General features: G+C 44.9%; 1 protein-coding gene across 14 annotated transcripts in view; it reads right to left on the minus strand.

Annotated features, from left to right (window-relative positions):
* The window catches only part of CACNA1A (calcium voltage-gated channel subunit alpha1 A), a 358,837-nt gene that overhangs the window by 89,745 nt on the left and 244,869 nt on the right, over positions 1–24,223 (minus strand). For 12 of the 14 annotated variants that reach the window (XM_053584936.1, XM_053584931.1, XM_053584927.1 and 9 more), the window contains 8 exons: positions 18,466–18,569; positions 17,434–17,549; positions 16,262–16,318; positions 14,026–14,121; positions 5,854–6,063; positions 1,934–2,046; positions 511–623; positions 217–348 (listed from right to left, as the gene is read on the minus strand). In XM_053584936.1, the coding sequence (XP_053440911.1) occupies positions 217–348; positions 511–623; positions 1,934–2,046; positions 5,854–6,063; positions 14,026–14,121; positions 16,262–16,318; positions 17,434–17,549; positions 18,466–18,569 (941 nt within the window). Of the gene's footprint in view, positions 1–216; positions 349–510; positions 624–1,933; positions 2,047–5,853; positions 6,064–14,025; positions 14,122–16,260; positions 16,319–17,433; positions 17,550–18,465; positions 18,570–24,223 lie in introns of all 14 variants that reach the window. The other 2 variants (XM_053584930.1, XM_053584929.1) reach the window with 2 other exon arrangements.

Genomic DNA, 24,223 nt, shown 5'->3' on the forward strand with positions numbered 1-24,223 from the left:
GTCTCCAAGGAAACATCTCCAGCATCCCTGTTTCCAGGACACACCCTGAGTGGTGTCTGGAGCCCCACACATCTAGGTGATGGCAATGGGGCACCCAGGCCACAAAGAAGACGGCCTGCATAGTGGAGGAGGTGTGGGTCTCCAGATGCCCTGAATGTGGGGTCCCTGAGTCTCACCCCAAGGGAGCAGAAGTCAGAGATTCTGCAGAGTACTCACTGGCCGCCGAAAAGTTGCATTCCCAAAAGGGCGAAGACGACGATGAACAAGAAAAGGAGGAACAACAGACTGATGATGGATTTCATGGAGTTGAGAAGAGAGACGACCAGGTTTCTGAGAGATGCCCAGTATCTGCCAACAGAGACCAGCAAGGGGTCAGGCCAGGCCAGGGAGATAGGAGCTGGGGGTCAGCTACAAGGCACGAAGCCCCCGCCTTCTCAACTTTCTGGAGGTGCCCCACCTTATCCCCCATCCCTATCCCTGATGCAATGTTGAGGAACCCCAAAGACTTACTTTGTGACTTTGAAAATACGCAATAACCTGAGAGCTCGTAACACGCTGATTCCAAAGGATGTGCCAGGTTTTATGACAGCCCAGATGACTTCGAAGATGCTTCCAATGATAACCTGTAACAGAGGACCTCATCTCCTATCCAGGAACAGCGTCTGGTCTCCAGAACCTGCAGACATTTCCTAGGCTCCACCTTGCAGGAATCCAATCCAACTCCCACCTCCAGATGGAAGTAGGATAAGGGGTCCCTGACCTCTACGTTCTTTTATTTTCTTTAATTAAGAGCTCACACAGACCTAAGAATTCCCAAAACATAGATAATTACAAAGTGAATGCCCATGCAGCTACTTCCTATGTCAAGAATTAGGATGTGTCAGCACCCCAGAAGTTTCCAGAGACCTTGTGACATAACCACCCGAATTTTGTGATAACCTTTAAAAAAAAAATTGAGGTGAAATTTACATAACATAAAATTACCACTCTTAAGCACACAATTCTGTTGCACTTAGTGTATTCACAATGTTGTGCAACTACCACCTCTTGTCTAGTTCCAGAAATCTTTCATCACCCCCAAAGGAGGCTCTGTCCCCATTAGCAGTCACTCCTGATTCTGCCCTCCCCTAGCTCCAGACAACCACTGATCTACTTTCTGCCTCTATGGATTTGCCTGTTCTGGACATTTCCTAAAAATGGAATTATGCAATATGTGACCTTTTGTGTCTGGTTTCTTTATCCAAGGATAATGTTTTTGAGATCCTTGCCTTCTTAACGTATCCATCCCTAAATAATATAGTTTAATTTTGTCCACTTGAACTTTGCATGAGCTGCATGGACTCATTTTGTTAGTGCCTGCTTCCTTTTGTGCAATATGTGGGTGAGATTCACCCCTGTTGTGGAATGTGCTGCTGTTGGCAGCCTTTCATTGTGGCAGAGCACTTCGTTATATGGATATACCACGACTTCCTTATCCATTCTCCTGCAAAGAGATACTTGGGTATTAGGGCTTGGTACTACTACAGACAAGCCTGCTCAGGGCATTTTCTTATTTTATTATTTTTTAGAGATAGGATCTCTCTCTGTTGCCCTGGCTGGAATGCAGTGGTGTGATCATAGCTCATTGCAGCCTTGAATTCCTGGGCTCAGGCAATCCTCCTGCCTCAGCCTCCTGAGGAGCTGGAACTATAGGTGTACAACACCACACTAAGCTAATTTTTCTATATTTTGTAAGGATGGGGTCTTACTCTTTCACAGGCTGCTCTCAAACTCCTAACCTCAAATGATGCTCCCACCTCCGCCTCCCAGAGTGCTAGGATTACAGGTGTGAGCTACAGTGCCTGGCCAACCTCTCCCTCTTTGATGTTCCTGGGTATCAGCCATTCTAGGCAAGAGCTGGAGAAACAAACTCCTTGGAAACCACAACACTTACCCCACAGTCAAAGCAGTTGAAGGAAGAGTGGAAGTAAGGCCGCGTCCCAAGCCCGTACATTTTTATAAACATTTCGGACATAAAGAGTCCTAAGAAAATGAATTCTGCATAGTCTAGAAGGGAGAAGGAGGAAATAGAGAGGAGGTTAGGCTTGCTGGGGATAGGGGTTCCAGGGGCTCTGACTTTCCTTTTAATAGCAGCCCTATCCCTTGCCTGGTGTGGCAGACAGGGAGAGAGAGGATGGTCTTTGATGGACTTGGCCAAAGATTATGCAAGGCTTCTTTCCCAGGGGCTTTAGTTTCTCCTCTGCTAAAAGAAATGAGCAATAATTGTTGTTTACCCTCCAACCAACCGGCCAAACTCAGGCCAATCTTAAAAGGAATGGGAAAAAGTTCAGTAGGTTTGTATTTTGTAGTTTTTGCTCTGGTTTAATAAGGGTTGGATGTAGGTTATTGACAAGGACTTAGATTTTTTGTCGACTGATTGGCTCCTGGGTACTTGTTACATTTAAAACCAAACTAATTAAATATGGGCTAATCAACAAAATGACAATGGGCTGTGCGTGGTCCCCTAATGCTAGTGTGTCATGATCTAAGAATTATGCTTAATCAACTTCTACATGCCTGAGCCTCAATGAAAAAAAAAAAAAAAAGAAATAGAAATCATAACGACGTCTTTTCTGTAATCCTGATGTTAGGTACTTGGCTGCACCACAGGAAATCCATCTACGGCCTGGATTTTCTCCCAACTTGAAAAATTTATCTGATGTTCCCTGGAAATCCTCTCTTACTGGTGATTTAAAAGTCTTGAGCAAGACAAAGATTTTTTTTTTTTTCCACTTGTTTTGTTTTTTTTTAGATATGGTCTCACTCTGTTGCCGAGGATAGAGTGTAGTGGCATCTTCACAGGTCACAGCAACCTCAAATTCCTGGGCTCAAGCAATCCTCCTGCCTCAGACTCTGGAGTAGCTGGGATTATAGGCACATGCTACCATGCCCAGGTAATTTTTCTATTTTTTGTAGAGATGTGGTCTCTTTCTTTCTCAGGGTGGCCTCACACTTATGGTGTCAAGTAATCTTCCTGCCCTGGCCTCCCAAAGTGCTAGGATCACAGGCATGAGGTCCTGTGCTTGCCCAAAGCCTTTTGTTCTTTGATGAGAAAGCATAAAAGAGGGTAAGAAGATGAGGCATTAAGAAAGGCATGGGCATTCATCTAATGGATAAAAAGCAGAGGGTTCTGAGGGGAAGAAAGCCTACAAAAAGGAAAGACAGAGAATTCAAATTATCTTCCAAGAATTTCACAATTACTGGCCACAAAACTAGCTCTATTTGATGGTTGCTATGGTTTGAATGTTTATGTCCCCTCCAAAATTCATGTAAAAACTTCATCTCCAATGTTAAGTATTAAGAGGTGGGGCCTTCAGGAAGTTGATTAGTCAGGAGGGTAGAGCCCTCATGAATGGGATTAGGAAGTTTGTCCCTTTTGCCCTTCTGCCTTATGTCATGTGAGAACGTGGTATTCTTCCCTTCTGCAGGATAGAATATTCAGGGTGCTATCTTGGAGGCAGGCAGCAACCTCTACCAGAAAACCAAACCTGCTATGCCTTGATCTTGGACTTCACAGCCTCCAGAGTGGTGAGAAAATAAATTCTTATTAAATTATCCAGTCTTGGGTATTTTGTTATACCAGCACAAACTTAAGTATGCTATATCATGCTTTTTAAGAAGTGTTTTGAACTGTCAAAGCTTTAGCACTCATTTCTCATTGAAATGTCTTCTTATATGTAGGATTCTGAGGAGCTCCTAATGTCTGAGGCAAACTCCAGAGCCTCTAGAACAAAAATATCAGCCAAGGAAATCTATTCATCACGTCTGGTGCATTCCAAGAACCACCAGAAGCAACTCTGAGAGTACTGAAGAGGTTCTGAGATCTCGTTCCCCAGTTACCATGAAAACATGATAGCTAGTGATTCATAAGACCTTGAAAGAATTTTTTATCCATAGAATTGGTGGGTATGGAAGAACTTTCAGGACCATGGAGTCCAGTTTCCATCACGTACAGATAACAAATCTGAGACCAAGATGTATGTTGATTTCAAGACATATAAACATTTTTGTTAACATTTTGACATTGCTGAAGTTAAAAGTATATTTAAAAATTGGCATGCCCCAGTTTAGATGGCAGCATTGTTTTATTTCTTAATGGTACATAAAATACTGCCTTTTAATTGAACATGTCTTTGCTGAAACATGGTAGGATAGGCTTTCAGAATTCAGGTCACCTGGTTTCAAATCCTGGCTTTGTCACTTACAGTTGTGTGACCCTCTCTGTCTCAGTTTTCTCAACTGGAAAATGGGAACAATTAAAAGACCTTTATAGGTATCTTGGTCCCAGACAGGATGTCCCAATCCCCTATTTCTGAACCAGGACAGACTGCACAAGGTGATTAAAGGGGAGAATACAGAAGATTAAAAATAGACTACCAGAGGAAGTTAAAACAAGAAGTTAAGAGTCCTCATTTATAAGTGACTCCAGAGGGACTGAATGCAATTTTTAAGGTTGGAACTAGGTCAGGGCTCTTGGAAGGAGAACTGGTCCCTGAGAAGTGTCCTGGGCAGGGGGTGGGAGTTTGCCAGCCAACATGACTGGGAACAATGGGGGTTACAAGAAGACAATGACCTGGACTAGGCTCTTGGGCCTTTCTAGGTCAGACAAGACTGTCTTTTGTGGCTGTCATAGGTCAATTCAGAACTATGTCAGAAGGGCAGTGAATAAGTCAGATAAACCAATAGATTTAAGAGGAGGGCAACCAGTAGGCAAAAAGTCCTCACCTGGGGCCTACAAACCAGAGCTAGAGCATCCACTTGCTCTCCTTACTGCCTCGTCACTACTCTTGTTGATTCCACAGAGCTCTTTGCCTTTTAAATCCTGGTCAGATGTTGCCCATCTTTCTCCACTTCTCACCTGTAATATTGGCCCTCAATACATCTCATGTTAATTCCTGAAATCTGGGAATAGGCCCAGAGAGCAAACCCTTGGGGGTTCTGGTACCCACCAAGGGAGCAAGATACTCTGATACTTATTAGAGGGGTATGTTCTAGGAATGAATAAGGAAGACAAAAGGGGCAGGAGTTGAAGCAGGAAAGAAACAGAAGGTTTGAAAGAAGAGGGGGAAAATAGGAAGTCAGAAAAGCAGAGAAAATGGAGACAACATATAAGCCACTCCCTGTTTCTAATGCACCGCCCTCATCTCTTAACTAAAACTTATTTTAACATTCCCAGATATATCCATAAAAATTATATCTGCATTTCTGTTTCTTTTCTCTCTCTCTCTTTTTTTTAGAGACAGAGTCTCATTTTGTCACCCTCGGTAGAGTGCTGTGGCACAGCTCACAGCAACCTCCAACTTCTGGGCTTAGGCAATTCTCTTGCCTCAGCCTCCCAAGTAGCTGGGACTGCAGGCACCCACCACAATGCCAGGCTATTTTTTTTGTTGTAGTTTGGCCAGGGCTGGGTTTGAACCCGCCACCCTCAGTATAGGGGGCCGGCGCTCCACCCACTGAGCCACTGGCAGCTGCCCTACATTTCTGTTTCTATCTGGGCTGTCTTGTGTTCACTGTTTTTCTCTATCTTCCAATATCCTTCTCACCAGAAACCCCATGGCTTTCTCTTAGAGAGGGATCACAGGAACATCTGGTGGTCTGAATCCCAGGTTTCAGCTCTCAGGCCTGAGGAAGATGGGTACCATGGTGGTGGTAGCAGCAATACTAATCCCAGTCCCAGTTGTAGAATGGCCAAATGGAAGAGCAGATTCCATAAGGACCAAAGGAAAGAACATATAACATCAGAGAGTGAAGTAGAAAAAAGGGTGTGAGGAAGGGATCAGGGAGCTATCAGGGGTGGGATGGGGCTGTACTCACAAAGAAAGTCGGAGAGCCACTCGGGCTGGTTGTAGTGAACGATAGCAACACACAGCGTGTTGAGGGCTACCAGACTGAGCACAGTCCAGTAGAAGGCCTGAGTTTTGACCATGCGGCGGATATAGAAACGCATCCTCCTCTCTTTTTTGTGAAAAAAAGTTGAGTTCTCCAGCTTGGCACTTTTAATGCTGGCTCGGGCGAAAGGAGAACCTGCCAGGGAAAAGATGGAGAATGTGAGATTTAGGCAGGTTCCTGGCCAAGGGATCCATTAACCTTTCTACTAATCCCTCTGGCCCAAGGGAACCATCATGACCCATGGGCTTAGCTTTTGCAGAGAGGAACTTATGAGAAGACAAAGTTCCTGAAAATAACAGAATTGGAAGTAACCAATGAGAATTCAGGGTGTTAATGTGGGGGCTGATGGTACTCTGTCACAGGGACCAATTTTCCATGTTCCCCACTCCTAGCCACATCCAATGTGTCTAAGGGCTCACATCACAGGAAGAGATGAAGCAGGACCCTCTGCTCAGTACTCGTGACATGGAGGCAGGCAAAGAGCTGCACAGAGGGTGCTTGGGAGGCCTCCAGGATGAGGTATAAATAAGACCCTTGTTTTCCATGAACATTTCGTTTGAGAAGTGATCACGAAGGAATAAGCCAGGTGTGTCTACTGCCTGCACATATCTTTGCTCTTAAGCATTTACTGAGCAGTTACCTACTGTGTTCCCAGGCACTCAAGATACATGAGGTGAGACAGCCCTGCTCTCCTAGTACTGACCTTCTAGGTGGAAGAGACAGACAGCAGGCACACTAAATTAGTAAGTTAATTGTGTGATGGAAAGAGAAAAGTGGTTGATAGGGGAAAGAGAGGGGCGTGAGGGCAGGGAGGTGATGGGCAGGTCATGTAGGGCCTGGTGGACCACAAAGGAAGACTTTGGTTTTTACCCCAAAGGAGGTGAGACTTATGGAGGGTTCAGAACAGAGGAAGGACATTCCTGACTAAAGGGTTCAGAGTCCCCTCTGGTGCTGTGGGGGGAATAGACAACGAGAGGCTAGAGCTGGGAGACCAGGTTGGAGGTAATTGCACAGGTCCGGGCAAGTAATGATGGGGATTAGAATTGGGTGATGGCTAAGGAGGAAGAGTGGCTGGATTTGGGATGTATTATTTAAGGTAGATTTAACATTTGCTGATAGATCAAGTGTGGATATTAGAGAGAGGGAATAGCCACAGTTTTCAGTGAGTCTCTGGAGGGATGAAGCCACCATGGAATGGGGCAGACTTTGGGAGAGGGGCAGTGCTCACTTTTAGACAGAATGAATTCATCTTCTAAAATATCTCTCCTTATAAACCTTCAATTGCATTCATTTCTTTGTTCTTTATTAGTTCAGTCATTCATTTACTTGTACATTCATTCATCCATTCCTTTGTTCATCATTCATTTATTCATTCATTTGTTCACTTATGCATCCATTCATCCATCCATTTGTTCAGTCACCCATTCATCCATCCAGTACGGTTATTGAAACCACTCCACTTGTCAGGCAACACCTTGAAGGAAGTCACTTTCTGTTAGCAAATTCTCAACAGAAACTTAAGCAGCACACCAATGGCTATAATGGCTCGTACTGGGTTTGTGAAAGTTGAAATTATTGATACACATTTAAAAACTGAGAGATTCTTCCTTAAAACTCTGGAATTTGGCTTCCCTTGAATGAATACAACAGCTAACATTTATGAAACATTTAGCAGGCACCAGGCATTGTGGGGAACACGTTTTAAGAATAGGATACTTGCTCCTCCTTGCAACCCTAGGAAGGAGGGACCAGCACTGTACTCATTTCACAGCTGAGGAAAGGGAGACTGAGACAGATTGACAGAGGTCTGGTAACTGGATCAGAAGTATCAAAATGGCTCAGTGCACGTGCTCTTGGTCACCACACTCCACTCCTGGAACTTGGGGTCCTGGTAGCATATGTTTTCACCCAGCACAGTCGGCCAGCCTCGGTGGGTGTGGCCTCCTCTCAGGGATGCCCCTCCTCTCTGCCCAGGACCTTCTCTCATGTCCACAACTTGTTTGACCCCAGGGACAGGTCCTCATGGCCCAGCCCAGTTGGACATTTCTGACCCTACTCCCTGCAGCTCCCAAAGATATGCCTACACCTGAAGGTCTCCAAAGGACTTGGCAAAGAGGAATGGAACTCTCAGGTCACTCTGGGATTGGGAAGCTCCACAGGCAGAAAGAGAGAGAGAGATGTCACAGTGGGCAGGATGTCCCAGGCCCCTACTCCTACATCTTGGGTCTCTAGAACCTCATCTGCAAATTGAGGACAAGCACACTTCCTGTTTTGTAGGGCCATAGAGAGTCATAAATGAGTTAATAAAGCTTCGTGTGATGCCTGGCACATGATGATTTTGGAGGTAATCCCCTACTGTAACCTCAGAAACTGAAATCAAGACTCAGACCATATGCCAGTCACAGAAGGGATCTCTCCTGCTCACTTGGCCTGGAGACACATCCCACTACAGGTATACCCTTCACTGGGGAGGGAGAGAGAGAGGACTGTTAACTGAACACATCCTGGGTGCTGTGCTCCATGCTAGCTAGATACTATCACTTCTATTAATTACAAATTTTTTATTTTTTTGTTTTTTAGTCTTTGAGATAGTCTTACTCTGCCCTGAGTAGAGTGCCGTGGTGTCACAGCTCCTAACAACCTCAAACTGGGCTCAAGTGATCCTCTTGCCTTAGCCTCCCAAGTAGCTGGGACTACAGGTGCCTGCCATAATACCCAGCTAGTTTTTTTTTTTTTTTTTTTTAAGGGACAGGGTCTTGCTCTTGCTCAGGCTGATCTGGAACTCCTGAGCTCGAGCAATCCACCCACCTTGGCCTCCCAGAGTGCTAGGATTACAGGCATGAGTCTCCACGCCTGGCCCTTAATTACAATTTTCTTGTTTTTTTTTTTTTTACCTTTCATTCCTGCTCCTTTATTTCAGTTTCCTCCCCCTAAACAAGCTAAGCAGAACATGTTATGTTCAGCCCACAGTCACTTGGGCATCAGATTGTCCCCAGGACTCCTCTCCCAGCCCCCTTCCCTCCTTTCTGGGTGGCAGGGCTAATTACAATTTTCTTAAGAGGCAGGATCTTGCTCTGTTGCCTAGGCTGAAGCCTGGCCTCCCAAAGTGCTGGGATTACAGGTGCGAGTTACTGTACCTGGCCATTTAAAATCTCTTCTTTATTGGAGAGATAAAGAAGATCCTCTGTGTAGCAAGTTTTCTTCTGTCAGCCACAAATTCAAGAACAGGGTCTTAGACACAGAAACTCTCTGAGAATATCTCTCCAGGCTTCCTAGATTAATCCCTGGTTACAAGCTGAATTGTGTCCTCCCCCCTTAATTTGTATGTTGATGTTCTAACACCCAGTACCTCAGTATGTGACTGTCTTTACAGAGCTAATCAAGGTAAATGAGGTCTTTAAGGCAGCCCTAATCCAATATGACTGGTGTCCTTTAAAGAAGAAGAGATTAGGACACAGACATGCATAGAGGGTTGATTATGTGAAGACACAGGGAGAAGATGGCAGTTTACAAGCCAAGGAGAGAAGCCTCTTAAGAAATCAGCCCCAGGGCGGTGCCTGTGGCTCAAAGGAGTAGGGCACCGGCCCCATATACTGGGGGTTGGGGCTGAGAGCTGGAGGGTGGGGTGGCGGGTTCAAGCCCAGCCCTGGCCAAAAAACAAGGGGGAAAAAAAAAAGAAAAAAGAAAAGAAATCAGCCCCACCAACACCCTCCCAGCCTCTACAACTGTAAGATGGTAAATTTCTGTAGTTTAAGCTGCTTAATCTGAGCAAACTCACATATCATTCCCACCCACAAGTGAAGCCCAGTTTAAAACACCTCTTTCCTGAAGTCTTCCTTGGTTTTACACCACATTCCTTCTTGCCCTGTATCTCCATATAATTGTTGGATTGCTGGTCACAGTTCCTTTTTTTTTTTTTGCAGTTTTTGGCTGGGACCAGATTTGAACCTGCCACTTCTGGCATATGGGGCTGGCGCCCTACTCCTTGAGCCACAGGCACGGCCCCATAGTTGCTTTTTCTTTCTTTTTTTAAGAGATAGGCTAGTGTGCAGTTATGCAATCATAGCTCATTGTAGCCTCAATCTCCTGGACTGTAATTCCTTTTAATTAGTCTCTACTGTTTTTAAGCAAATTTAAACTTAATTTTATTTTTTTATTTTTTTATTTTTTTTGAGACAGAGCCTCAAGCTGTCACCCTGGGTAGAGTGCTGTGGCGTCACAGCTCACAGTAACCTCCAACTCCTGGGCACAAGCTAGTCTCTTGCCTCTGCCTCCTATGTAGCTGGGACTACAGGCGCCACCACAACGCCTGGCTATTTTTTGGTTGCAGCTGTCATTGTTGTTTGGCGGGCCCGGGCTGGATTCGAACCCGCCAGCTCAGATGTATGTGGCTGGCACCTTAGCCGCTTGAGCCACAGGCGCCGAGCCTAAACTTAATTTTTTGATTTCAAAAGTAACAAAAAGTTACTCACTTCAAAAGTATAAGAAAATCATTGCTTATCATTAGTATATAAATTCAGAGTCAGGAAAGACGGTGATGTCAGACAGCTATAGACTGTCCAAATGGGTGGCTGAGACAGTGACACCTTCGCTTTTTGAAGGTACGATGTACATAAACTTTGTTTCATGCACACAATTATTAAAAATATCTAATAGGCTTATATGAAACACAAATGAATTTCATGTTTAGACTTGGGTCTCATCCAGAAGATATCTCATTATGTATATATGCAAATATTCCAAAATCTGAAAAGTTTGAAATCCAAAATACTTCTGGTCCAAAGCATTTCCGATAAGAGATACTCAACCTTTACTACAATTGATTTTTTTTTTTTTCCTTTTTTGAGACAGAATGCTGCTTTGTCACCCAGGCCAGAGTGCAGTGTCATCAGCCTAGCTCACAGCAACTTAAAACTCCTGGGTTCAAGTGATCCTCTTGCCTCAGCCTCTTAAGTAGCTGGGACTACAGGTGCCTGCCACAGTGCCTGGCTAATTTTTCTATTTTTAGTAGAGATGGGGTCTGGCTCTTACTTAGGCTGGTCTTGAACTCCTGAGCTCAAGTGATCCTCCCGCCTTGGCCTTCCAGAGTGCTAGGATTACAGGTGGGAGCTACCTCACCTGGCCAACTATAATTTCTTTAACCATCTTCTCCACCTACTGCTGAGCATATAAGTTGTTTCTGTTTATCATTTTTTTGAACACCAGAACACTGATGAGAGAAGGCTGGAATAAAGATTTTTTGCACATGTAAAGAAATTCTTTTGAAGTGGAAACACTACATCAACAAATATCAAAATATATATAATTTTTTTTTGAGATAGGGTCTTGCCCTGTTGCCCAGGCTAGAGTGCAGCAGAGTCATTATAAATCACAGCAATCTCAAACTCTTAGTTCAAGTGATCCCTCCTGCCTTAGCCTTCCAAGTAGCTGAGACTACAGACACATACAACCAAAAATTGGGTAATTTTTACATGTAGAGAGGGGTCTTGCTATGTTGTCCAAGCTAATCTTAAACTCCTGGTCTCAAGTGACCTTCCTGCCTTGGCTTCCTGAAGTGCTGGGATTACAGGTGTGAGCCACCACACCGTAAACACCTATAATCGAATAATGTCAAATCATACACTTGAAATGCTGCAAATTTACACTCCTGCCACTATATTTGAGAGAGTCCATTTCCCCACATCCTTGCTTACATGGGGCAGTATTATTTTTTCATCTTAAAAGAATGATTATTGAAAGATAATATCTCCCCGTTAAGTAAGGGCAGGCATCCTGTCTTATCCATAGAGAAGATTCTATCTTGGGCACCCATATTTTTTTCCAGTGTTGACATTCAATAAATGTGGTATGATTAAAAGAAAGTTTGCCTATCAAAATATAACAAAACAGATTTTAAAAACAGAAATATACCATTCTGGGAGGCTGAAGAGGGAGGATTGCTTGAGGCCGGGAGTTCAAGACCAGCTTGAGCATGAACAAGACCCCATCTCTACTAAAAATAGAAAATTTAAGGCCAGGCACGGTGGCTCATACCTGTAATCCTAGCACTCTGGGAGTCTGAGGGGGGTGGATTGCCTGAGCTCACAGGTTCGAGACCAGCCTGAGCCAGAGCAAGACCCCATCTCTAAAAACAGCTGGGTGTTGTGGTGGGAGCCTGTAGTCCCAGCTATTCGGGAGGCTGAGGCAAGAGAATTGCTTGAGGCCAAGAGTTTGAGGTTGGTGTGAGCTATGACACCATAGCACTCTGCCAGGGGTGACAAAGTAAGACTCTGTCTCCCCCCCGCCAAAAAAAAAAAAAAAAAAAATTAGCCAGGTGTGGTAGTGCATGCCCGTAGTCCCAGCTACTCAGGAAGCTGAGGCAGAAGGATCGATTGAGCATAGGAGTTTGAGGTTGCAGTGAAATGATGATGCCACTGCACTGTAGCAGGGGTGACAAAGCAAGACTCTGTCTCTAAAGAAAAAGAAACAACAACAAAGGAAGCAAACTAATACCGGAAACAGACAAACTGATCGTATGCAGAAAACGCGGATTGAGTGCTGTAATTCTTGACACTTGCTTAAAGGAGATTAAAAAGATGTATACATACATGGAAATAGAATAAGTTCTTCATACAAGGAAAAGCGTGTTTGGCTAGAAATTAAAAATTCAAATGAAAACAAGCTTTAAGGTATCATTACAAGCCCACTTAACTGGGAAACGAAATTAAATCAATAATATGTGATGGTCTGGGTGGGGAATCTACGAACATGTGTGCATTTGGCAAGTTTATAAATGGGTTCCATGTTTTTGATACTCAGAATGGCTCCATGAATAATGAGTTGAAAAGCTGTTAATATCTTTGATCTATAATTATCCCCAAGGAAATACGCCCAAAGGGTGGGGGGAGTAATTGTATACAAATGTGCACAGAAGTGCTCCTCGTAAGAGAAATATTGGAAACAGCTCAAACACTAGATAATAGAGCCATGGCTAAACAAACTATAGTGAATCCACCCTTATGAGATATGTGATCACAATGGAAATGATGTCAAAATTCAGCAACAAGGTTATGAATTAGGGTTGAAAAAAGTGGAATCTAAAAACAGCATGTGGGAGGTGCCTGTGGCTCAAAGGAGTAGGGCGCCAACCCCATATGCCAGAGGTGGCAGGTTCAAACCCAACCCTGGCCAAAAACTGCAAAAAATCCCAGCATGTGCCTGTGGTTCAGAAACACATGTATATCCTAACTTCTCCCTGTGCCTCCCTCCCTCCCTCCCTTTCTCTTTCTCTTCCCATCATTTGGTTCTCATGCTGCCCCCTCACGAGTCCCCAAACAGCCTGAATTCCTACTCCCTTCACTCGTTCCAGTCTTATTTCCTCTGCCTGGAGGCTCTTCCAGCCACTATGAGAGACCCATTGCAAAAAGACCCCAATACTGGCTTGCTGTGAAGGCCAAAAGCAGCACAGTCTCAGTTCATGAATCAATAGTATAGAGGGGAGAGAAGAAAAAGAACAAATGTCCCCTCCCCTCTCAAACTCTGGACCTGCGGTGGCAAAGGTCTGAGCCCCACCTGTTCACCGTAGTGAACTGCTCATCCTTCAGTGCTCAGCTTGAATGCACCTTCTCTGAGAAGTCTTTCCTGACCACTCCCTACCCTTCCAGAGTGGGCCAAGTCCAGGGCATCACCTCTGCAGTGCTATTACCATTGTAAGTTTATTTGTATGATTTTCTGTTTAATATCTATTTGCTGTGCTGGCCTGTGAACTTCAGGTGGGTAGGGATTCTGTCTCTGACTTACTCAGAATTAGGCACCTAATAAGAGCAGGTCCCCCTGAAATACTTCCAGGGGGACCAATAAACCTTAGCCAACATCACTGGGCACTCGGTCTCTGCCAGGCACTGGTTCTCAATGCTTTATTGGATTCCCCACAATAATATGAGAAGAAGAGCACTGGTGTTATTGCCATAATCATGTAATCGGCCCCAGGACACACAGGGAATAAGGGGCAGGATTGACACCCAAATCCTAGGAGGGCTGGTTCCCAAACCCTCAGCCCTCCTATCTCTTGGGTGATCAGTGATAAATAACTGCCAGGGTGTAGATGAAGGGACTCACCCACGGAGGCAATGTCAGCCAGCTGATCCTCAGCCTCCTCAGGGTTGAGTAAATCTGTCTTGCTTTTCTTTATGGTGGTTCTCCGCAGAGCTCCAACAATGGAAACATGGCAAGAGAAAAAGACGTTATCCTTTTTGTGACAATGACGATAGAGGAACAGAGCGTGTACTTGGTGGTGAAGGTATGGGGGTGCCTAAATCTCTTTATTGGAAATATATACCTGAATTACTATCCCCTGGAGAGGTGTCACAGCTGAAAGCAACCTCAAACTCCTGGGCTTAAGTGATCCTGTTGCCTTAGTCTCCTCTTGCCTCAGCCTCCTGAGTAGCTGGGACTATAGTGGCCCATAAAATGCTTTTCTACTTTTAGTAGTGACAGGGGCCTGCTCTTGCTTAGGTTGCTCTCGAATTCCTTAGCTCAAGCCATCCACTTGGCTCAGACTCCCAGAGTGCTAAGATTACAGATGTGAGCCAATGGACCCAGCCTGGTCTACCTTTAAATTCTAAGAAATCTCGCTTTAAACCCTGGTACTGGATACATGGAGACTCTTACGAAAACAGTCCACCCCTTGATCTATATTATAGTTGTTAAGCAGGCTGGGTTTGTGTACATTCTCCCCCAAAACTGAGGTGATATACCCTCAAGGCCTCTCCAGGGGATAGTAATTCAGGTATATATTTCCAATAAAGAGATTTAGGCACCCCCATACCTTCACCAAAATAGTGACATTTATTTTATAACCTCCTAGTTCTTTTATTTCATTCAAATGCCTGCAATTTTCCATCAAAAGTCATCACTCTAACAGCTTTCTCACACACAAGAAGATAAACCGCAAGTGACAAGCTGTATTTTTCATGGAGAATTATTATTTTTCTTATCGTTGTCATTATTATCTTGCAAAACATACATCCCTCTGGCCTAGCTCTAAATCCCGAAAAATTCTACTTTCAGGGCGCCCCAGACTGGTTATGCAGTGACTCTTACAGTCTGCCCCCTGATGCCCAGCAGAGCTGATGGACAGGTTGGGTTTATGAACAACCTTTAGTGTTTTTCAGGCAACAGTGAGTTCAAGTCTACACTCCAGAGAAAGCAATTTACACTCTCCAGTAAAGCGGTTTGTAAAATCCATTCTGTAACCTACCAGTTCCTCTGATTTCCTTCTTAGTCCTGGCATTTTCAATCCAAAGCCATGGCTCTGTCTAGTCAAATTTCTTACAAAGGAGTCAATAGTCCTTCACAGTAAACTAGATTCTTGGTGGGATTATTTATTTATTTATTTAAAATTATTTACGTTTTGAGACAGGGTCTCCCTCTGTCACCCAAGGTGAAGTGCAGTGCACAAGCATAGCTCACTGCAACCTCCAACTGCTAGGCTCCAGTGATCCTCCTGCCTCAGCCTCCCAAGTAGCTGGGACTACAGGCATGACCTCCATGCTTAGCTAGTTACTTTATTTTTGTAGAGATGCTGTCTCATTCTTTTTTTTTTTTTGAGACAAGAGTCTCTAGCTGTCACCCTGAGTAGAGTGCCATGGCGTCACAGCTGACAGCAATCTCAAACTCTTGGGTTTAAGCGATTCTCTTGCCTCAGCCTCCCAGTAGCTGGGACTACAGGCACCCGCCACAACACCTGGCTATTTTTTGGTTGCAGTTGTTGTTGTTTAGCAGGCCTAGGCCAGGTTTGAACCTGCCACCCCTGGTGTATGCAGCTGGCACCCTGCCAACTGCTGTCTCACTCTTGATCAGGCTGGCCTCGGACTCCTGATCAAGTGATCCTCCTGCCTTGGCCTTCCAAAGTGCTGAGATTACAGGGTGAGCCACTGCACCCCACCTGGATTATTATTTACTTATTTAGCAAATATAAGTGGTGCTGATGTGCCAGGCATCCTATTTGCCACAACAGATATCAACCTCAGAAACAATCCCATGAGCAAGGTATTATTTATATTTTGCCCATTTTACAGATGAGAAAAACTGAAGTACAAAGCAGAAAAGGCTGGGCACATGTTTAAAGTGGGACAAGGAAAACACTGCACACTTCCTGAAATTTCTCTAGGAAGCAGATTCCTCCCTTTTCCTGGATCATATTGAACGTGGCATACTTGTGCCCTGGTATGACCTGGGCCCTGAATGTGCATCTCATGGAGGAGCCTTAGAACAAATTTGCTTGTTTCCCCTTGGCCCTGGCTGCTCCCACCTCCCCTGGGACCCACCACTGAGCTTGGTTCAGTGCAGTTACCATCAAACGGATGCCTCTGCTCTCCATCGGTTTCATCCTCGGCGAGGATCACCTCTTCTGAAGAGAAAGAACACAGAGTTAAGCTCCCACATCTAGGGGATTCCCTTGTGGTTGAGTTCCCTTGGACTGGGAAGGAGAAGGTCTGCCTGGCCACCTCCCTTCTGCCCTGGCTGATGGTGACAGCTCTACCCTTCAAAAATGTGCTGCTGGGTTGTGTAGGGCTCCAAGTCAGCAACACTGGCAAAGGCCAGTATTACCCCCATTTCACTCAAAATTAAAACCAACATCCTCACCAAAGACCATAAGCCCAGTCTTGATCTGGCCCCTGTCACCTCCCTGTCCTCTTCTCCTCTGACTCTCCTGTTCACTCACTCTGGCTTCTTTGCTATGTGTCAACTATGCCCCCACCTCAGGGCCTTTGCATGCACTGTTGCTGCTGCCTGGAATTCTCTTTCCCTTGATGTTCCTTCATGTCCTCTGGTCTCTGCTCAGATGTCACTTCCTCAGAGACGCTTTCCCTGACCACCCCACCTTCAACAATTCTGATTCTGACTCTGTTTTATCTTTCTTCTCCACATTTGGCAGCACCGTTTGTTTTTTTTTGTTTTTGTTTTTTTCTCTTTCACTAGAATGTCAGAATGCTGAGGGCAGGGATTTGGTCTGTTTGGCTCGCTACTGTATCTTCAGTGCCTAGGATGATGCCTGACACACAGCAGGGAACTGGTAAGTTTTGTTAAATGGTTGAACAAGTACATATGCGCCTACTGTGTATCAGGCAGTTCTTCTCAAGTGACTTTGCTGGGATTATTTTCCTAAATACTCAAATAGCCTTAGGAGGTAGATATGATCATTATCCCCATTTAACAGCTGGAGAAACTGAGGCACAGGCAGGTAAGATACATTGCTAGCAGGTGGCTGAGCCAGGAGGTAGACCAATGTCTGATTTTAGAACTCAATAATTATGTGACGTATATTCTGACTTTATCCCAGACATTTTAATATCAAACTCTGGATTCTTGTTGATAAAATTTTGGGGATACTCAATTTAGATTCTCTTTCTTCTCCCAACATGATGCTCCCAGCTCAGTCCTCTCCACACTGTGTGCATGACTTCTGTTGTGCTCTGTGGCCTGGGATCTCCATCCCTGGGCCCCAGGATGAAAGGGCCTCACCTGCTTTTGAGATCCATTCCATGTATCCATTGAGCTCACGTTCAATCTGTTGTTGGCGCCTCAGCTTCAGAAAAGCCCGCCGGTTCTCCACCCGCTCCCTTTCTTTGGCAAACTCCCTGCAGAAGCACAAAAAAAGCCAAGCTGCCTATTTTGGAAATTTTAGAAGTGTGTGTGTCTGTGTGAGATTTGGGGATTCAGCAGTCTCTGGAAGTCAGAGGTGTTCAACAGGAGGGGTCGGTTTTCATTGGAGAAGATCGGAATATTATAGGGGTGAGTATCTCTGCTGGCTTCATACACTCCCCAACAAATGCATCCAGGTAAAGAAAAAAAGCTAGTGGATAAAACCAGGCCATGCCAACTACTGCTGGCTGCACACCCCATTCTCATTCTCTCCACAATTCTGGCTATGAAGTATTTGCAGCCCTTTTTTAATGTTAGACTAATAAGATATAAGCTGAAGATTTCTGCAGTAGTTCTATTTCTCTGGCCCAGGCTCTGCCTCTGCTTCCCTTCCCCTCTTCCTGTTTGGAACATGGGGTGGCCATCTTGAGGGCATGAGGTAGCCATGAGATTGGAAGCCTCTAGTAAAGATGTTAGAGTGGGAAGCTGGGATCTGGGGTTGTCGATGGTACTGTGGAGCCACTCAGACTTCTCGTGATGACAGAAATGAAGCCCACTTATGATGATTAAGCCAAAAAAATCTTGGGGGTAAAGGTCAATTGTGTCAGGAAAATTCATGTTTGACTGTAAGCTATGATTTTATATTTGGGAAACAGGGGAGGGGTAACCCAAATCATTGTTTGTTTGTTTTTTTAATGTAAAGTACAGAATGTACATGTAATGCCCCCAAGACGCCCTAGCAGTAGGAGTGCACAACCTTTGCATCTGTACGTGGCCTGCTCGTGATAGTCTGCTAACCCCAAACAAGGGGAGAGGCCTGTACTCTGTCCAGTGAAGGAAAACAAAGCTTAATGGCCTTTTCCTAGTGGGAGTTGGCAAGCAGGAGAAAGATGGGGAATAGTAGAGACTTACCCTGATAGCACACCCAGGACGAGGTTCAGCATAAAAAAGGAGCCAATGATGATGAGGGGGATGAAGTACAACCAATTCCAAGTGTTCCCTGAGGCATCGTTGCTCTGTGAGGTGTGAGGAAGGAAAGCAGGTAAGAGTTGAGTAGAACTCAGATAGGGGAGACCTGATGGGGGAGAAGGGGGAAGTTCTGGTTCTCTTGGTGGCTCTGTCTTAAAAGTCCTTGGTCTGAGAGAAATATAGGCATGAAGTTTAAGCAGGGTAGGAAACCCCGAGGGACCAGAAGAAGGGCAAATCTCCCTTCTAATTATGCTGATTTCATAGGAACTGAGAATAAGCATGGAACACACAAGAACTTTCCCAAACTAAAGTCTAAGAGAGGAGAAGGAAAACTCCATTGAAACAGATAAACAGATCCCTGGTTTTCTCCCTTCTTCCAACAAAGGCATAGTCTCCCCTTGGAGGAGGTGTATGACCACAGGGTCTGATGGCCTGGTGTAGTCACCAAGGCCCATCGCAGGGCTGTGAGCCGTTTCCTCAAATGTCTCCCTATTCCATTCCCTGCAGTCTCAATGTCAATCAGAAAAAAATTTCCCAGAAGTCCACAGCTCAATGTTCAAGGGGGGAAAAGTCCACAAATAGAAACTGAGAACTCTCTCTGAAACAGAGAACAGAACACTGTAGCAAGAAGGAAGAGGATGGGGAAGAAAATCAAAAACAGAGAGGGAGAGGTGGGGAGGGAGGAGTCTGTGAGAATGATAAAACCACAATTTGCCAAGTATATACCATGTGTCAGGCTCTCTTCTAAGCATATTACCTGTGTTAACTCACTCACTTAATCCTCATGATGTTATCATAATGCATGTTTTATAAGTAAGGAAATTGAGAGTCAGAAATTCCTAGCCCAAGGCCACAGAGGTAGTTAGTGCTGGATGTGAGATGTGAACCAGGGGGCTGAGCCCCAGAGTCCAAGGACTTAACCTGTCTGTGCTAGGGAAGCCTTGGCTCTGGCCATCAGGACAGAGGAAACTTCCAGTGGTTCATCACCCAGTGGCACCTGAAAAATACATAGCTCCCAAGTGTGGCTTTATTTTTACTTCTATATTTTTTTGAGATGGAGTCTCACCCTGTCACCCTGGGTAGAGTGCCATGGTGTCATAGCTCACAGCATCTTCAAACTCCTGGATTTGACTAATCCTCTTGCCTCAGCCTCCCAAATAGCTGAAACTACAGGCGCCCACTGCACCACCTGGCTAGTTTTTCTATTTTTAGTAGAGACAGGGTCTTACTCTTGCTCAGGCTGGTCTCAAAACTCCTTAGCTCAGGCAATTCACCCACCTTGGCCTCCCAGAGTGCTAGGATTACAGGTTGGAGCCACCCCAACCAGCCCCAAGTGTGGCTTTAAAAGCCCACCTTTAAACGTATACATGATGCCACTATTGCCGAGAAGAAAGGCTAAATGAGAAAGAAGTTAAGATGAAGTCATCACTGTGATATCAGGTATGTGTGGGGCTACAGAACAACTGGAGCCTTCATGCCCTGCTGTGGGGAGGGGAACATGGTGTACTAGTCTCCTGTGGCTTCTATGATAAAGAACCATAAACTGGATGGCTTAAGCAACAAAAATTTATTGTCTTACAATTCTGGAGACCGTAAGTCAAAGATCAAGGTGTTGGTGGGTCTGGTTCCTTCTGAGGGCTGTGAGAGAGAATGTGTTCTGTGCCTCTCCCCTGGCTTCTGGTGGTTTGCTGGCAGTCTGTGGTGATCCTTGGCTTGTAGGAGCATCGCCCTAATCCTGCCTTCATTTCCACATGGCATTCTCTGCGTCAGTATCACACAATATTTGCTCTTTCATAACTGCTTATTTTCACTCAGCATAATGGCCTCAAAGTTCATCCATATCACAGCATTTATCAGAATTTTCTCCTTTTACAAGACCCCCCCCCCCATCATTTTGGACTAGGGCCCATTGTACTAATTATATGTGCACTGACCTCATTTCCAAATGAGGACACATTCTGAGGCACTGGGGGTTAGGACTTCAACATGTTAATTTGGGGGGCACATAAATCAACTCAAAACACATAACCCACACGCCTTCAAAAATGGGCTGAGAGTTTGTACTAAAACTCAGTATAGTGCTAAATTGTTTAACAATGGGATAAGTTCTAGAAAATGCACTGTTATGTGATTTTGTTGTTGTGGGAACATTCTGAAGTGCATTTCCACAAACCTCGATGGTACAGTCCACTACACATGGAGGCTATCCAGCACAGCCTGTTGCTCCCAGCTGTGACTATACTGAATATGGTTGATACTCAATCCAAAGAGCAAATATTTATATTATCTAAACATATCTAAATACAGAAAAGGTACAGGAAAAATATGGAATTATAACCTTAAAAGTGCACCACTGTATTTGTGGTCTGTCATCTTTATGTTGTGTATGTACCTTCACCAAGACCTGGTAGTTCCACTCTTAGGTAGTTACCCAAAATAAAGGTGTTGTCTGGATTCACCAAAGGCACACACAAGAATGTTCATAGGAATTATATCCACAACTCCCTCAAACCGCAAACACTTTGAATCTTTATAAACAGGAGAGGATACATATTAAATAAAAGTAGTATTATGCAATTAATAACTACCACGTCTTCACATGAAATCTTACAAAGTTAACGTTGAGCAAAAGCAGCCAGACAGAAAAGAGCATATGGGTAAGATTCCACTTATGCAAAATGTATTAATAGAAACAAGAAAACTAGTGGATGATGCTTGAAGTCCTAATGGTGATAACCTTTGGGGGAAGTAGTGACTAGGTATGGAACACGATGGGGTTTCCAGGGCTGAGAAGGTTCTGTTTCCTCACTTGGTGCTAGTTACAAGGGTGTTTAGTTTGTAAAAATTTATCAAGCTCTTCAGTCATAATTCATGGTGTTTTCTGTATGTTTATTTTATTTCAATCAAAAAAGTTTTATTTTTTTAATTTATAAGTTGACGCTATGTTAAAAAGGAAGAAAATTTTGATGCACACTGTAATACAGACGAACCTTGTGATGGTGTCATGCTCAGTGAAATAAGCCAGTCCTGAACGGGCAAAGACCGTGTCCATTCCATTTATAGGGAGTCCCCAGAGTTGTCAAATCCATAGAGACAGAAAGTAGAATGGTGGGGGTCAGGGGTTGGGGAAGGTATGGGGAGTTAATGTTTCCCGGGGACAGTTTCAGCTGGGGAAGATTGAAAAGTTCTGGGGATGGGTGGTGATGAATGTGCTTAATGCCACAGAGCTGTGCCCTTAAAAATGGTGAAGATGGTAAATTTTATGTCATGCATATTTTACCATGATAAAAAAATTGCAAAATAAAATCTCCAACAAAAAATGTCAGCTTTAAGCAGAGGTACAGACAGGTTCTGGGGACAAGAAATGGGCCAGCCTCCAGTCCACAGCCTTGTTCTAACAAGCCCAAAAGGTTCCAGCGCTTTGGTTCTGGAAGGTTCTGGAAGAAAGAATGGAGTCAACAGAACATGGCTGGGCAGAAGGCAGGAGTGACTTTGTGCTTCTCCCCCTCTGTCACTGTGCAGCTGAAGGCTTCTTGTTCTCAATTCTCAGGGCTAAATATAGCCCAAGGAGCAAAAGCCTACACCGGCCAGTGGTAGGCAAACTCTGAGCTGTCACAAGGTGCAGGCTCAGATAATAGGGATGGCATGGGAGTGGGGGAGAGGAGCAGGACTGAGCAGCGAGAAGCAACTGAGGCTCCTCCAAGCCAAGGCAGTCCCTCCACCTCAGATACGGCCAGCAAGACCTGCATCTGCCCACACCCTGGACCCATGACAAGCTTAGGGGTCTCTGGCTAGGTGACATGCTGTCCAGGACATTAACAGACACCTAGGGGAGTCTAGACTATTTAAGCTCATTGAATCCTCTCATAAATCCAAAGAGGAAATCACATAATCCTTCCCACCCTACCCGGTGAGGACACTGAGGCACAGAAGAGCAAAGTAACATGCTCATGGCCCTGTTGTGGGTTGTACTGAGTGTCCCCACCTCCCACCCCCCAAATGTGCTGATGTACACATCTGTGAATTGGAAACAAGGTCTTTGCCGATGTATCAAGTTAAGATGACGTCATTGGGGTGAGTCCTCATCCTATAGGACTAGTGTCCTTATACAGAAAGGAAAGCTGGACATAGAGACAGCCTTGTCCAGTGGAGAAGGCCATATGAGTGAAGGCAGGTGTGTCTAGGTCAGCAGTTCTCAACCTGTGGGTCGTGACCCCTTTGTAACAGTGAAAATACATCCTGCATATCAGATATTTACATTACGATTCATAACAGTAGCAAAATTACAGTTATGAAGTAGCAACAAAAATAATTTTATGGGTGGCGCCTGTGGCTCAGTGGGTAGGGCACCAACCCCGTATACCAAGGGTGGTGGGTTCAAACCCGGCCCCAACCAAACTGCAACAAAAAACAGCCGGGTGTTGTGGCGGGCACCTGTAGTCCCAGCTACTCGGGAGGCTGAGGCAAGAGAATCACCTAAGCCCAGGAGATGGAGGTTGCTGTGAGCTGTGACACCATAGCACTCTACTGAGGGTGATAAAGTGACACCGTCTCTAAAAAAAAAAAAAAAAAAAAACAATTTTATGGTTGAGGGTCACCACAACATGAGGAACTGTATTAAAGGGTCGTAGCATTAGGAGGCATTAGGAAAGTTGAGAACCACTGGTCTAGGTGATGTGTGTACAAGCCAAGAAACATTGGAGGTTGCCAGCAAAGAAGCCAGGAGAGAGCTGAGACTGGATTCTACCCAAAGTCAGAAGAAGCATGGCCCTGCTGCCACCTTAATGCTCCACGGATTTCTGGCCTCCAGAACTCTGGGGGAATACATTTCTGTTGTTTTAAGCCCCTCAGATTGTGGTATAAATACAGTCATTGAGGTCCTAAATGGCAGAGGTGGCCCCCGCCCCCCATGCACTCTTCCAGCCACATAGCTTTCTACCAGTTCCTCAAACATCCCAAGCACAATCCTACCTCAGGGCCTTTGCACAGGCTGTTCCTCCTACCTGGAATGCTTTTCCCTGAGATTGCTGCAGGGTTCTACCTTCACTTCTTTGCTTAAATGCTGTGTATTTTTTCTTTTCTTTTTGAGACAATATCTTGCCCTGTTGCCTGGGCTAGAGTACAGTGGGATCATCACAGCTCCTGGCAGTCTCCAACTCCTAGGCTCCAGTGATCCTCTTGCCTCAGACTTCTAAGTAGGACTATAGGCACCTGCTACCACACCCTGCTGCTTTTTCTATTTTTTGTAGAGATTGGGTCTTGCTCTTGCTCAGGCTGGTCTCGAACTCCTGGCCTCAAGTGATCTTCCCATCTTGGCCTCCCAAGGTGCTAATATTACACCTGTGAGACACTGCCTGGGCGAATGCCACTTTCTTAGGAAGGTCTCCCTGGATGGCCCTTTACACTTACACCCCTCATTTTGGATCCCCCTATCCTGTTTTATTTTTCCTTTAGCGCTTCTCTGCCTCCATACTTTACATGTAATTTCCCTTGCTTGCCCTCATCTCTCCAGAGGGAATGTCCATTCTGCAAGGGGCAATACTTTCGTCCTTTTTGTTCCCTGCTGTATCCTTAGTCCCTGGCACAACATCTAGCATGCAGTTGATGCTCATCTAATGTTTGTTGAATTAGTGAATGAGAAGCTCATTCAAGTTCCCGGCACAGCTCACATCCTCAACCCCAAGCCACCTCCCTCCTGAAC

The sequence above is a fragment of the Nycticebus coucang genome, chromosome 3, assembly GCF_027406575.1.
Source record: "Nycticebus coucang isolate mNycCou1 chromosome 3, mNycCou1.pri, whole genome shotgun sequence".
NCBI lineage: Eukaryota > Metazoa > Chordata > Mammalia > Primates > Lorisidae > Nycticebus > Nycticebus coucang.